This window comes from Pseudophryne corroboree, chromosome 2 (assembly GCF_028390025.1).
Source record: "Pseudophryne corroboree isolate aPseCor3 chromosome 2, aPseCor3.hap2, whole genome shotgun sequence".
NCBI classification, from domain to species: domain Eukaryota; kingdom Metazoa; phylum Chordata; class Amphibia; order Anura; family Myobatrachidae; genus Pseudophryne; species Pseudophryne corroboree.
Genome location: NC_086445.1, coordinates 26,901,212 through 26,917,465, shown reverse-complemented (window position 1 = coordinate 26,917,465; position 16,254 = coordinate 26,901,212). Strand labels below are relative to the sequence as shown.

General features: G+C 48.1%; 1 protein-coding gene across 1 annotated transcript; it reads right to left on the bottom strand.

The window, feature by feature from the left end:
• Positions 1 to 293: 293 nt before the first annotated feature.
• LOC134989530 (putative gustatory receptor clone PTE01) lies at positions 294 to 1,247 on the bottom strand. Its single transcript, XM_063950614.1, has one exon. The coding sequence runs from the start codon at positions 1,245 to 1,247 to the stop codon at positions 294 to 296; it is 954 nt and encodes a 317-aa protein (XP_063806684.1).
• Between the last annotated feature and the right edge of the window lie 15,007 nt (positions 1,248 to 16,254).

The following is a 16,254-nucleotide window of genomic DNA, read 5'->3' as shown; positions in this document are numbered from 1 at the left end:
ACCGACGCCGGGATCCCGGCGGGGAGGGGCGAGTGCAGCAAGCCCCTTGCGGGCTCGCAGCGCTCGCCACGCTGCGGGCTCGGTGGCGACCTGCGGTCGCCACGGGTTCTATTCCCACTCTATGGGTGTCGTGGACACCCACGAGTGGAAATAGTCCCTGTTGGTCGGCATGCCGACCATCGGGATAGTGAGCCGTCGGGCTCACGGAGGAGGTCATGTGACTGTCGGTCAGCTGACCGGCGGTCACATGAATACCACCCTTCTCTAATGCTGGATGAGGGTGAAGGTCACTGCTAGAGTTTAATCCAGTTTAACCCAACTTTAATATTCTGCAAATAGTGAATGAGTTTTATCTTCAGGGCGTGTGTCCGGACCCCGTATATCAGGGGGTTAAGGAGTGGTGGGAAAAGTACAGGAGTAACAGAGAGCAGAACATGGACCATAATGGGGAGGTCAATACTGCCCAGCCTGTACCTGATGAAAACAAAGAAAAATCCTAACAAAAAGATGGTAAAGTTCAGTAAATGGGTCACCAAGGTGTGGGCGGCTTTCTGACGGGACTCTTTGGAGACTCTCAGGCAGACGGCAAATATCCACAGGTAGGAAAACACAGTGACGGAGATGGTGACAATTATGTAGATGGAGCCTACAGGTGCTGAATAGAGGTAACTGAGAGAAGGGTCTGAGCAGGACAGAGTAACGAGGGACATATTATCACAGAATATATTATTTATCTTATTCCCACACAGAGGAAGAGTCCAAGTTAGCAGAATACAGATGAAGACGGCAATGATGTCTGTTACAGAAGACCCAACGATGAGCTTCATAACCTTCTTGTTGGTCATCAAGGTGACATAATGCAATGGGTGACAGACGGCCAGATACCGGTCATACGCCATGAGGGTGTAGGTGCTCATTTCTAAAATGGCAAAAAGAGTAATGCACAGAGCCTGAGTAATACATCCACCATATGAGATGGTCTTAGATGAGGTGATCAGGTCAACTATCAGCTTCGGGAACAATGTGGAGCTCCCGAACATTCCATTGAGGACCAGCTTACATATGAGAATGTACATGGGCTCGTGTAGGCTTGGCTCCGCCATCACCACAGATACAATACTAATGCTTAAAAACATAATAAATAAATATATAATAATACAAAGGGCGCAATATATGTATTGGAACTCTTTCATCTCTACAAGACCCAGGAGAACCAAGAGGGTGCTGACATTGAACGCCTGGTCCATTACGCGTCTTCTTGTTTAACACAGAGACTTGGCTGAGAATAAACAAAGGAACCTGTGTAATAAAAAATATACATACTTTATGTGTATATTTAAAAAGAGGGGCAACACTTAATGTAGATAAGGACGTCACAAATACACATTTGCCCATGCACAAATATAACATCAATATCCTACGGTTGTATGTGACTGTATAAACAACTAAAGAAACTGGCCCAAATTATTAATGTACAGTACATAAGGAGCAATAAGGACAATCGGGTGTGGTTCATCAAATCGACAGTGTCTAGGTCGACAATGTTTAGGTCGACCACTATAGGTCGATAGTCACTAGGTCGACATGGATGGAAGGTCGACAGGGTTTCTAGGTCGACATGTGCTAGGTCGACAGGTCTAAAGGTCGACATGAGGATTTTTTTTTTTTGTGTCGTTTTCTTCGTAGAGTGACCGGGATCCCAAATTAGTGCACCGCGTCCCCTCGCATGGCTCGCTTCGCTCGCCATGCTCCGGGCATGGTGCCTTCGCTCCACTACCGCTTCGCTCGGCACACTTTACCGTTCCAATCGTAGTCCACGTGGATCGCTAAGTATGAAAAAAATCAAAAAAAGAAAAAAATGTGAAAAACTCATGTCGACCTTTAGACCTGTCGACCTAGCACATGTCGACCTAGAAACCCTGTCGACCTTCCACCCATGTCGACCTAGTGACTGTCGACCTATAGTGGTCGACCTAAACATTGTCGACCTAGACACTGTCGATCTTCAGACCGGATCCCAGGACAATCACCCCTATTATTATTTTTTAGTACTTTTACAGTTTCTGACCAATAACTACTTTGGGGTCACATTGTTTGAAGGAGGAGACTCCCCTCTTTGAAGACAGGGTCCCCCTATGTGCATGCAGACCAGTATGGAGGTGATAGAGCAGAATGTGCCCCTTACCCCGTCTACGCAAAACTGTTTTATCCGTACAATTAGGCTATATTGTGTTGTGATCACTGGTGATCACTAGACAATAGCAAAGGGGCCACATACTGTAAATTGAAAGAGGGGAATCTATGAATGATGCTACATATACAGGTATAATTCTGGGCTTGTTAATAGGGTATATAGGGTACTATGTACTAAGCCTTGGAGAGAGATAAAGCGAAAGAAATTAAAGTACCAGCCAAACAGCTCCCGTCATTTTTCTAACACAGCCTGTAACACGGCAGTTAGGAGCCGATTGGCTGGTACTTTATCTCTCTCCACTTTATCAATCTCCAAGGCTAAGTACAAAGGGACTCATTGTGAATGATAATACTTGTTGCCTTTGATAAAGGGGGCTCCAGACAATCAGCTCCCAACTGTCATGTGTTCAGCTCCTAACTGTCATGTCTTCAGCTCCCAACTGTCATGTGTTCAGTTCCCATATGTCATGCGTTCTGCTCCCAACTGTCATGTGTTCTGCTCCCAACTGTCATGTGTTCTGCTCCCAACTGTCATGTGTTCAGCTCCCAACTGGCATGTGTTCAGCTCCCAACTGTCATGTGTTCAGCTCCCAACTGTCATGTGTTCAGCTCCCAACTGTCATGTGTTCAGCTCCCAACTGTCATGTGTTCAGCTCCCATATGTCATGTGTTCAGTTCCCATATGTCATGTGTTCTGCTTCCAACTGTCATGTGTTCTGCTCCCAACTGTCATGTGTTCTGCACCCAACTATTATGTGTTCAGCTCCCAACTGTCATGTGTTCAGCTCACAACTGTCATGTGTTCAGCTCCCAACTGTCATGTGTTCAGCTCCCATATGTCATGTGTTTGAAAAATTACAGTTGGTAGGTAATTGGCTGGAGCCCCATATATCATATGTAATGAGTTTTATCATTCACAATGAGTTTTATCACTTGTTGATAAATAGGCCCCATAGACCTCTTAGTGCCCTCCCACTCATATACAGAAATGTCTATTTCCATAGCTCAGGGTCACATTGTCTGGGTGATCACATGCAGAAGCTACTAGCTGATTCCCTTCTTTCAAACATGGGTACCCACAAAGTTTCTGGTGTCATTATGGAAGCAAGAGAATACGTTGGTGTTGCCCACCCACCATATATATATATAGCAAACATACATTTTCCGTAGAGCAGTATAAAATTGTCTTGTGACCACCAGCCTGTGGCCGGAAACCCTGGTGGCCACATGGTTAATGGCCACGGCAGATAAGTTAGCCCCTGCTGCAGCCAGCTTCCCCCCCAGTGCGCCCTGCTGACCCTGGGGAGAGCCCAGCAGTCCTCCAGACTGCAGGGCTAAGGGAGCCCAGTGCTGAGCGGTGGGCACAGTTAAAGCACAATAGCAATTTTTTAAATGTAATTAATATATTTTGTGCTGTGAGGCACTGCAGTGCCTGGGTATGTGGAGACTGTGCATGGCACAGGCTCAGTGTATATTTAAACAGACATGTACTGTGTATTTAAATGTATTTTAATGTGAAATTCACTTGCTTGGTTGTGTGTCCCAGGAGGGGGGAATCCATTACTGTGCAGGCTGTTGGATTACCCCAGTTCTTTTCCCCAAAGATGGAATGCCTTCCCATCTAGCCTCCCACATGGAAGTATAATGGGGAGAGAGAGGAGCAGCTCAGATTCCCAAAAAGCTGAGTGGTTTTCTGGAGCTCCATAGGGATCACCTTTGGTGAGCAGGAAACCCTGACCGGGGATCTCGGCTGTCCATCTCTGGAGCCTGAATCCAGGCTGCAGATGACGACCTGGGTCCCGGGCAGATTCCTGGAAGTAAGTTTAGGCGGGAAAACTTCCCCCAGCCCAGACTGAACGTCACCGGGGAGGATACCAATCCTCCAGGATGGGACATTCAAAGGAGAGTGACCACTCCGCACTGTCCATAGAGGACAATGGTAGCTGTGCAAGTGGCCAAGGCATGCACAGCTCCTGGGTAAACGGACTTAACCCCTGTGGTACTGTGTGGAAAATGGACATGTAAAGGAGGCCTGCGAGCCTCCAAGAGGTATTCTACCAACTATCTTCTGCTGTAAACATCTGCTGTATTGCTGAGTCTTTTTTAATACTATTTTAGGCAAATGAACATCTTCTGCCTCAAGACAACCGTTTCGACTTGTGAACTGCAGGGCTAGGCAAAACCTAGCTCTGTTTTCCAGTTGTAAAGGGTACACCTAGCGTCCCCAAGCTCCGCCTTTTACCTGCCAACGTGCTGTGCTTAGGCAAGCGACGATTGTGGATTCGTCAACACCACACAGGGGTGGTAAGACAGTGTGGTTCCAGATGCCGTGGCTAGGAGGTGTCTGGTGGTGGCAGCATAGTACACGCCCACTGCGCAGTGGGTGGATTCAGTAACAGATGGTTACTGACACTATGTGGGAATCCCCTAATTGGCCCAGTCCCGTGTGACCTAAATCTCCAGTCTGTGACTGGGGGAGGGACGCGAAGTGGTGAGGGCTCTCGTACGGGACGATCTGGTCACACAGCAATTAATCTCTATGGGGGCAGTTTGAAAAGGGGCGACCCTTCTTTCCAAAAAACAGTGCTCCCATCTCTCTGGGGTCAGGGTTGGGGAGATATAGGGATTTAAATTCCATCCACCATCTCTGGCATCTCTAAAGATTTTTGTTTCTTTTAAAAAATGATGTCAGCTCACACTGACATCATTGTCACTGCTATGGGACCGTTTCTCTAAACCTTAGGACTTCTCAATCCAAATTAGCGCTGGTCTGGAGAAGGTAAGGTACGTAGAGGTGGAAACTAGTTTAGAGGCCTAGGAGGATAATGAACACAATCGAAGGGGTGTATCTGCGCATTGGGGGTCATTCCAAGTTGTTCGCTCGTTGCCGATTTTCACTATGCTGCGATTTGTTGCAAAATGCGCATGCGCAAAGCCCGCAGGGTGCATGCGCTTAGTTATTTAACTAAAAACTTATGGATATCTGGTTTTCACCTGACTGCGCTCATCCCCTACAGTTTGAGTACTCGTGAAATGATGCAAATGGATACTTATATAAAGGTGTGTTTTACTTTCACATGTATCAAATATGACACTCAATATAATGAAACAGTGCAGATAATATTGTGGAACATGAAAAAGGTGGTAATCACAATGTGTGCTCCACGGGGAGCACCTTTTTAACTCAGTCCTTTAATCACTCAAATTGGTGATTAAATCCTTTAGGTTCTTGGTGTGTGTGTTCTGACACAAAGGCCAATGGGCTGGAAAATATATATATATGTAATGATTAAATCTGGCTGTGTTGCTTTAAAAGTCAAATATAGATTTTCCAGTGGAAATGTCTCTAGTCCTGACCGGACTGTGTGGGCTTTAAAAATCTGTCTTTAGTAATTAGATTCATATAGTTGCAGAGGACGGCGTCCCGTACCTCTGCGTGTGGAAGTCAGGTATTCGTGCACTATCGTTGCGGCCGTACTTGTAAGATGTACAGGTGCGGGGGGCAGCGGGAACCTCCTGGCGGCTCCGGACAGACTCGTCCCTCAGCTCGCGCACCCGCTCTCCGGTTCGTCCTGTTAGGGATCTCCCCGTGTGCCTGCGCCGCTCGCTGGGTTTGGACGTGTTCGCGGCTGAGCTCCCCCCCACGCGAACACGACCAACCCAGCGAGCGGCGCAGGCACACGGGGAGATCCCTAATTGGACGAACCGGAGAGCGGGTGCGCGAGCTGAGGGACGAGTCTGTCCGGAGCTGCCAGGAGGTTCCCGCTGCCCCCCGCACCTGTACATCTTACAAGTACGGCCGCAACGATAGTGCACGAATACCTGACTTCCACACGCAGAGGTACGGGACGCCGTCCTCTGCAACTATATGAATCTAATTACTAAAGACAGATTTTTAAAGCTCACACAGTCCGGTCAGGACTAGAGACATTTCCACTGGAAAATCTATATTTGACTTTTAAAGCAACACAGTCAGATTTAATCATTACATATATATATTTTTTCCAGCCCATTGGCCTTTGTGTCAGAACACACACGCCAAGAACCTAAAGGATTTAATCACCAAATTGAGTGATTAAAGGACTGAGTAAAACAGGTGCTCCCCGTGGAGCACACATTGTGATTACAAGTACAACCTCTTTCATGTTCAACAATATTTATCTGCACTGTTTCATTATATTGAGTGTCATATTTGATACATGTGAAAGTAAAACACACCTTTATATAAGTATCCATTTGCATAATTTCACGAGTACTCAAACTGTAGGGGATGAGCGCAGTCAGGTGAAAACCAGATATCCATATTGAACCAAAAGGCAAGGACACCCTTTTGACTAGCAGCACATCCCATACAGTAAAACCACCCCAGTGCGCAGATTACCTCCCTTTTTGTTAATTAACTAAAAACTTAGTAGATTTGCTGTGGATTCTGCGGCGCTTTTCAGTCGCTCTGCTGATCGGTGAATGATTGACAGGAAAGGGGCGTTTCTGGGTGGTTAACTGAGTGTTTTCCGGGAGTGTGCTAAAAACGCAGGCGTGTCAGGGAAAAACGCGGGAGTGTCTGAAGAAACGGGGGAGTGGCTGGCCGAACACAGGGCGTGTTTGTGACGTCAAACCAGGAACTAAACGGACTGAGCTGATCGCAATCTGTGAGTAGGTCTGGAGCTACTCAGAAACTGCAAAGAATTATTTATTAGCAGTTCTGATAATCTTTCGATCGCAATTCTGCTAAGCTAAGATACACTCCCAGAGGGCGGCGGCCTAGTGTGTGCAATGCTGCTAAAAGCAGCTAGCGAGCGAACAACTCGGAATGAGGGCCATTGTACGATTAACCCTCTCAACAAGATCATGTGAGGTGTTGTTTATATTAAATTATTCTTATTTTTTCCTTCTTTGCTGAATATTTGTTTTAGAAACTCTAAATAGAGTAACTGTGCAGCTTATCGTGATGGTACAGGATCTGCTGTGATGCTGCTGACACCAAATATAATGCCCGCAATCAGTAGTTGCTGTACTGTACCTCACCCTTACATGCCGGGGTCTCTGCAGATGGGGCTCTCAGTCACATTTACCCTCTATATATATACAGATGTGTCCACATACATCTTTGCTATATCCCAACATGTATATCACAGTTTTGCATGCGATAGACTTAGAGATTTAGCCATGTCTTGTGATTTTTCCTAATTTGCTTCTTTAATATGTTACTTTATACATATTCTATTATGGCAAGCAAAAATTTTAAAATATAGCCACTTACTACTCGTGAAAATCAGCTTAGCCGTGTTTTGCATGTTGTGCAAAATTTAGCAAAATAGCAAAGATGTAAGTGGACACATCTGTATATATATACATATATATATACACACACACACACACACACACACACACACACACACACACACACACACACACACACACACACACACACACACAGTGAGGAGACTCAGCAATCCCCAGAGGAGGTAACGTCCCTGCACAGACAGATGTAGGGATAACAGTAACTGCTGTACTGGACCTCACATACCGGGGACTCTGCAGATGGGGATCTCAGTCACATTTACCCTCCATATATTTATACTCACAGTGAGGAGACTCAGCAATCCCCAGAGGAGGTAACGTCCCTGCACAGACAGATGTAGGGGATAACAGTAACTGCTGTACTGTACCTCACATGCCGGGGTCTCTGCAGATGGGGCTCTCAGTCACATTTACCCTCCATATATTTATACTCACAGTGAGGAGACTCAGCAATCCCCAGAGGAGGTAACGTCCCTGCACAGACAGATGTAGGGGATAACAGTAACTACTGTACTGTACCTCACATGCCGGGGTCTCTGCAGATAGAGCTCTCAGTCACATTTACCCTCCATATATTTATACTCACAGTGAGGAGACTCAGCAATCCCCCGAGGAGGTAACGTCCCTGCACAGACAGATGTAGGGATAACAGTAACTGCTGTACTGTACCTCACATGCCGGGGACTCTGCAGATAGAGCTCAGTCACATTTACCCTCCATATATTTATACTCACAGTGAGGAGACTCGGCAATCCCCAGAGGAGGTAATGACCCTGCACAGACAGATGTAGAGCATAATGATAAATTAGATCATGTTTGGCTACATCTACATTGCTCTGAAAATAGCATGCACATGGCACTATCAGCACTAATTAGATGCTCATTTCAATATCATTAATGAAACCTGATGTAGAGTTTTACATACATGTGTTTTTTTTTGCACAAAATATGCAATTTTGTGCTGTGCATCTGCACAATGGTCTAATGCTTCTGTACATATGCAGATCCGGGTAGATATTAGGGGTATGCACTGGGCCATTTTTGGGGTTTTCTGTTTTTGTTCTGGATCTGTATCTTTTGGAAAAAATCAGCTAAAATAACAGAATTTGGGGTGTTTTTGTTCCTACAATATTATTAACCTCAATAACATTCATTTCCACTCATTTCCAGTCTATTCTGAACACCTCACACCTCACAGCCAGAGGTGGATTTAGACCTCATAGGGCCCTAAGATACCGATTTAGGGCCCCCCTGCCTCAAACAATACGTAATACTATATTTTCATTCCTGATTTTTGCCTTTTACATTATTTGTTGTTTTTCCTCCTTATCTCCTATATAATAGCCCAGATCGGTGACTTTGTGCCTCATTTGCTAACGCCGGGTGGAGTCACAACACTGGGCGGAGTTATTCAAATGAGTCACAGATCTGGGCAAATCTATAGGAGACTAGGAGCAGAAGCAGATGGTATGGGCATGGCACAGGCAGGGGTGCATACCTCCCAGCTTTCTTCAGGCAGAAGGAGGGACACATGCGCAGTGAAAAGGGGGCGTGACCAAATAAAAGGGGGTGTGGCTTTACGGAGGACCCGCGATCGCGAGCCACGCCCCTATTTTCATCAGTGTGGGGGCATGCTCAGCGCTCTGTGAGCTGCTGGCATGCCCCCAGGGGCGGATTATGAGTCCAGGGGGCCCAGGGCACTTGAGACAGGGAGGCCCTATCTCATTGCTGTGCCTGCTGTGGGTTTGGGGGCGTGGCCTAATCGCGGGACGTGTGGCCACGCCCCCTTATGCATATTCCGGGATTTATTATTTTTTGAATGGGATTTTGGCCCCTCAGCTAGGGTAAATCCAGAGGGGGTGGTTGCTCCCCCCTACACACCCGCACAGGCAGAAGAAAGCAGGGAGACTGCTGCCTCCCTGCAACACCTCAGACCTGCCAACACGCAGCAGCGTGTGCTGACTGTAGGACAATGCTGCTGCTGTTGCTGGCAGGACGGGGGGGGGGGGGGAGCTTCTGAGCTGGGACAGAGCTACTCCAGCCCCCTAAAACTGTGGGGCCCAGGGTACGTATCCCCTGGGCCCCCCCTTAATCCAGCCCTGCTGCTGGACACCCCCCCTTAATCCATACACCCTGATGCCCCCTCTCCCTCTGCCTCCACTAAATAGACGCTGTGCGCATCTATTCACCGCTGCTCTGCTAAGCAGAACAGCGAGTACAGGAGCTTCCCAACTCCCCCCCCCCCCCACCGCCGGACACTGCGGCCCGCGGGTGGGACAGCGGGACAGACCCCAAAAAATGGGACTGTCCCGCAAAAATCAGGACAGTTGGGAGGTATGGGGGTGTGTGAGGGGGTATGCCGTACAAACATACGGCACCAGCTCACTGTGTGCTGGACCCCCCACATCAGCAAACTCAGCAGGGGCTTTCTGGCGTGGAGGAGCGTCACTTTCTGGCACACTCCACGCTTCTTAGCTGCAGTTTTGTGGGGCACCTGCCGCTGTGCAGGTTCCATACTGCCTCTGTTATCTCCAGCCCCGGCAACCCCACCGCTAGCTGCAGCGCTGCCGCCCACAGTGAGGTGCGCCCAGTTCCTTCACACACTTTAGCCGGCGGGCAGCGCTGCAGAAGTCTGCTCTGCTTGCAGGCTCCGAACCCCTCCTCCCTCCAGCCGCAGCGTCTCCTGGGGGCTAACCAGTCACTCCCAGTCTCCCCTTACCACAGTGCCCGGCAGCCGCGAGGTCCGCGCCGCGTGCATGCTATGACGCCCTCCTCCCTCCAGCCGCAGCGTCTCCTGGGGGCTAACCAGTCACTCCCAGTCTCCCCTTACCACAGTGCCCGGCAGCCGCGAGGTCCGCGCCACGTGCATGCTATGACCCCCTCCTCCCTCTAGCCGCAGCGTCTCCTGGGGGCTAACCAGTCATTCCCAGTCTCCCCTTACCACAGTGCCCGGCAGCCGCGCAAGGTCCACGGTGTGTGACTGAGGAGTGGGGGGGAGGGATGCGGACGGGCAGAGGAAGCAGGACTCCAGCCTGAGAGAGTCAGCCATGCCAAGTCTCCAGCAGCAGCAGATCCCAACAGGTTGGAGTGGAACGGCAGCAGCCAGCAGCAGTTACTCTGGTAACACAGATCTGTCTGTCACCACTGTTCTGTCCCTAATACCAATCTCTCCCGTACCCTGTGTTCTGTCATGTCCCTGTCACCCCTGGCCTTGCCCTGTTACCCCTGGCCTTGCCCTGTCACCCGTATCCTGGCCCTTTCACCCTTATCCTGGCCCTGTCACCCTTATCCTAGCCCTGTCACCCCTATCCTGGCCCTGTCACCCCTGGCCTTGCCATGTCACCCTTATCCTGGCCCATTCACCCTTATCCTGGCCCTTTCACCCTTATCCTGGCCCTTTCACCCTTATCCTGGCCCTGTCACCCTTATCCTGGCCCTGTCACCCTTATTCTGGCCCTGTCATCCCTATCCTGGCCCTTTCACCCCTGTGCTTGCCCTGTCAACCCTATCCTAGCCCTGTCACCCCTGTCCTGGACCTGCCACCCCTACCCTGGCCCTGTCACCCCTATCGTGTCCCTGTTATTTCTGTCCTGGCCCCGTCGCCCCTGTCCTGGCCCCGCCACCCCTGTCCTTGTCCCGTCACCCCTGTCCTTGCCCCATCACCCCTGTCCTTGCCCGTCACCCCTGTCCTGACCCGGTCATCCCTGTCCTGGCCCCGTCACCCCTGTCCTAGCCCCATCACCCCTGTTCTGACCCAGTCACCCCCGTCCTGTTACTGCATACCCTCCAACTACCTTTTTGTCAGGTACAATACCCGCAGCGCATCCAGACCCCTCCCCAATGCACCACACCTCCGCACCTTCCCCTCCACCACATGCGGCACTCCACCCCTCCCCCACACGCTGTGCCTCCACACCCCCTACACCACCCGCGGCTCCCACTCTCCTGCACCTCCACCACCCACAGCACCTCCAGACCCCCTCCACCATCCACCCTCCTTCACCATCGCATGCCCTTTCATTGTGCTCCATATAATACAATAATTGAACCCCAGAAAGGCATGCAAGGGTTAAAGGGCATAGCCCCTTGCGACGATGAAGCAGCTAGTATTCTATAACAGTATATTACTTTCCCTCTTCACTGATTGCACCAGGGGCCTAATTCAGACCTGATCGCTAGGGTGCATTTTTTGCATCCCTGCGATCAGGTAGTTGCTGCCTACAGGGGGAGGGGGAAATCACTGTGCAGGGGTGCGATCGCATGTGCAGGAGAGCTGCACAAACAGAAGTTTGTGCAGTCTCTGCACAGCCCAGGACTCACTATTCCAGTACGATGATTGGGGCCGGAGCTGATGTCAGAAACACTCCCTCCAAACGCCAGATCTCTCCTGCGTTTCTCCTGACAATCCTTAAAAACGGTCAGTTGCCACCCACAAATGGCCTCTTCCTATCAGTCACATTGCGATCGCCCATGCGATCATTTTTCTCGCACATCCCATCACTGCCCGCCGATCCACGCCGCTGCGGACTGATGCACCTGCGCATTGTAGTGCATACACATGCGCAGTTCAGACCGGATCACAGGCTGTACGAAAACGCAGCCTAGCAATCAGGCCTGAAGTAGCACCCATGTCCATTCAATGAATGCCTTTTATATCAGTATTTTATAATACCCATTATAACCCCCTTCAGTCAGTGTGACTGCATTGATTATACACTGCTCAAAAAAATAAAGGGAACACTTAAACAACACAATGTAACTCCAAGTGAATCACACTTGTGTGAAATCAAACTGTCCACTTAGGAAGCAACACTGATTGACAATCAATTTCACATGCTGTTGTGCAAATGGAATAGACAATAGGTGGGAATTATAGGCAATTAGCAAGACACCCCCAATAAAGGAGTTGTTCTGCAGGTGGTGACCACAGACGACTTCTCAGCTCCTATGCTTTCTGGCTGATGTTTTGGTCACTTTTGAAAGCTGGCGGTGCTTTCACTCTAGTGGTAGCATGAGCCGGAGTCTACAACCCACACAAGTGGCTCAGGTAGTGTAGCTCATCCAGAATGGCACATCAATGCGAGCTGTGGCAAGAAGGTTTGCTGTGTCTGTCAGCGTAGTGTCCAGAGCATGGAGGCGCTACCAGGAGACAGGCCAGTACATCAGGAGACGTGGAGGAGGCCGTAGGAGGGCAACAACCCAGCAGCAGGACCGCTACCTCCGCCTTTGTGCAAGGAGGAACAGGAGGAGCACTGCAGGAGCCCTGCAAAATGACCTCCAGCAAGCCACAAATGTGCATGTTTCTACTCAAACGATCAGAAACAGACTCCATGAGGGTGGTATGAGGGCCCGACGTCCACAGGTGGGGGTTGTGCTTACAACCCAACACCGTGCAGGACGTTTGGCATTTGTCAGAGAACACCAAGATTGGCAAATTCGCCACTGGCGCCCTGTGCTCTTCACAGATGAAAGCAGGTTCTCACTGAGCACATGTGACAGACGTGACAAAGTCTGGAGACGCCAAGGAGAACGTTCTGCTGCCTGCAACATCCTCCAGCATGACCGGTTTGGCAGTGGGTCAGTAATGGTGTGGGGTGGCATTTCTTTGGGCGGTCCGCACAGCCCTCCATGTGCTCGCCAGAGGTAGCCTGACTGCCATTAGGTACCGAGATGAGATCTTCAGACCCCTTGTGAGACCATATGCTGGTGCGGTTGGCCCTGGGTTACTCCTAATGCAAGACAATGCTAGACATCATGTGGCTGGAGTGTGTCAGCAGTTCCTGCAAGACGAAGGCATTGATGCTATGGACTGGCCCGCCCGTTCCCCAGACCTGAATCCAATTGAGCACATCTGGGACATCATGTCTCGCTCCATTGCACCACAGACTGCCCAGGAGTTGGCGGATGCTTTAGTCCAGGTCTGGGAGGAGATTCCTCAGGAGATTATCCGCCACCTCATCAGGAGCATGCCCAGGCATTGTATGGAGGTCATACAGGTACGTGGAGGCCACACACACTACTGAGCCTCATTTTGACTTGTTTTAAGGACATTACATCAAAGTTGGATCAGCCTGTAGTGTGTTTTTCCACTTTAATTTTGAGTGTGACTCCAAATCCAGACCTCCATGGGTTAATAAATTTGGTTTCCATTGATAATTTTTGTGTGATTTTGTTGTCAGCACATTCAACTATGTAAAGAACTAAGTACATTTAATAAGAATATTTCATTCATTCAGATATAGGATGTGTTATTTTAGTGTTCCCTTTATTTTTTTGAGCAGTGTATATCAATGCCACACTGATTGTAGCAGGCAGGTACCCATCAACTATACACAGTATAGTGTCGGATTGTGTAGTGTTTAAACTCGTCTTGTATCGGGTGAATTTTCATGCAACTTTTTGAATCTATATACGCCAAGTTATGAAGCAGTCGACTTTATGCTTTTCGTGTTTTCCGATGTCGATGCCAGTCGGGTTTTTTTCACTTTTAGTTTCGATTTTCATCCCCGTTCGTGATTGGTTGTGTTTCAGATGGTAGGAGTGTCTGTGCACAACCATATAAATACGCCCCAAACCGTCCGCACCTCGTGGGTTTAGTTAGTGGTGAGGAGGAGGGAGGTTGTGCTGTGGAGGTAGGTGAATTAGTGTTTTGGTGAGGAGTGTTGGTATCGATTTCTGAGTGTGGTATTGTGTTTGTAAGTCGTCTTGTCTTTCTTGTAGTCTTGTTTTTTGTGGTTTTGTCTCATTTTTGGTCCAAGTTATTTTTCTTTATAGTCCCTTGTCAGTGTTTGTGTGTGTGTGTGTGTGTGTGTGTGTGTGTGTGTGTGTGTGAGTTGTATAGTGGTAGTGGAGGAGTGTGTTGTTTGTCTTTTTTTCCCCCTGTTAAGTGTTTAGACACACAATTATGTGTGACTCAGAGGTGGGTGAGGTGGAGGGTGTGAGTGAGGGGGAGGAGGTCGGTCAGGTGGAGGAGGTGAGTGTTAGTGAGGTTAGTGAGGTGGAGGAGGTGGGTGAGGTTACTGCAGCAGCCTCAAGTGACAGTGATGGTGACAGTCAGACAGCTCCGCAGCCACGCACCACTACTAAGACTGGGCAGAATGTCAAGTTTAGTTTTGCAGAAAATGTGGCATTGGTGTGTGAGCTGATGAAGTATCAGTAGCAGCTATTTGGTCCTGAGTCCGCCAAGGTGCCAACACGCAGGAAGACGGTGTTGTGAGCGAAAGTTGTTGCTGCTGTCAATAGTGAGGGGGTGGTCAAGCGGACGGAGGACACGTGCCGCAAACGGTACTATGACATAAAGCGACGTGTCAAGTCCAAAATGTCCAAGGAGGCGAAGTCGGCTCGAAAAACCGGTGGTGGGCAGCCCTATATTGCTCGATATCTGGAGTATGAGGAGCCCATGCGGAGTGTAATACCTCCTGAAGTAGTCTCTGCAACCCATGTCCGGGATTCAGATAGGCCCAGGAAGAATGGTGAGCATGTGTATTTGCATTAACATTCTATGACCTTATTATTATTATTATTTTTTTTAAATGTGTGTCATGTGACGTTGCATATTACTCCCATCTTCAAGTGTGTGTCAGCAAATACATTGTTTTGGGTAATGTTTTATACAAAAGCCAATGTAACATCTTACTTTATTGTATGTCGTGTTTTTTTCCAGTATATTTTGCATGTGTAGTTTGGACTTGGTGTGTCATTGAATTGTCCTGCAATAATGTTTTCCTTTTGGACATTTTTGGATGTTTAATTTGGCCTATGTTTTATATTTAGGTTATCCATGTGTAATGTTTCAAAAATAGTGGTTGTCATGTTAGAGGCTGGAGTAGTGGAAAGTGGTTTGGAAACCACTTACATGTGTAATGTCATTATTACAGAATCTAATATTTTTTAAAATAAAAACCACTATTTGTTTGTTCAGTTTGAGTTTGTATTTGTACCGTGACACAACACTGCAATCTAATTTTTTTATTTGTGTTTTTTTTTGTTTGGCTCATATAGTGGTAATGTGTGTTTGGAGTGCCACATCACACAGCAATTTCTATATTGCATCTGTAATATTTTTCCTTTCATTACAAAATGAAGATGTGTGTGTTTTTGGTTGTTAATGTATGTATTTTTACTTGTGGCCTATGTCAGTGTCCTGTACATGTTTTCCTGTGTTGAACTCTCCATAGTGCATATGGCTATTGGACAATGTTTATTGTTTTATGTAGTGGTTTATTGGTTTCCGGTCCTTATGTTTTTCAGAAAAATAAAGCAAGCATTTCTTAAAGAATAAATGTTTATAAGCATAATGGGTGGATGTATCAACAATAGCATGAATCCTTTTTTTTTATTTTTTTTTTACAGTGTTTGAAAAAAGCAGTACTACTCATCCTCCAGTAACTCCCATCACATCTGATGATGATGAGGCTGCGGAAGCAGGTAAAGTGTCCATTGTAGTATAGGGTATGTTTGTAAAGGAATGGGCATAACAAAATTTAACTTTCATTAATAGGTCCATCAAAAGAAGTCTGGAGCAGCAGAAGTGGGACTTCTGGAAGACACCACCACAAAAAGCCTGTGGCAGCAAAGAAAGCAAGGGCTGATGTCCAGGGCCAACCACAGCAGGCTACCCCGCCATGAAGATTATCCACAGTATGTTCGGTCCCCCCACTCCAAATTTTGGACACACCTCCAAGACGTCATCCACACTCCCCTCATCTTGATTGTGAGTATCAAACTGAAATAAATGTACACAATTTCAGATCGTTAACC

Bases quoted from the DNA above. Each gene is read 5' to 3' on its own strand.
- LOC134989530 (XM_063950614.1), bottom strand. From the start codon at position 1,247: ATGGACCAGGCGTTCAATGTCAGCACCCTCTTGGTTCTCCTGGGTCTT.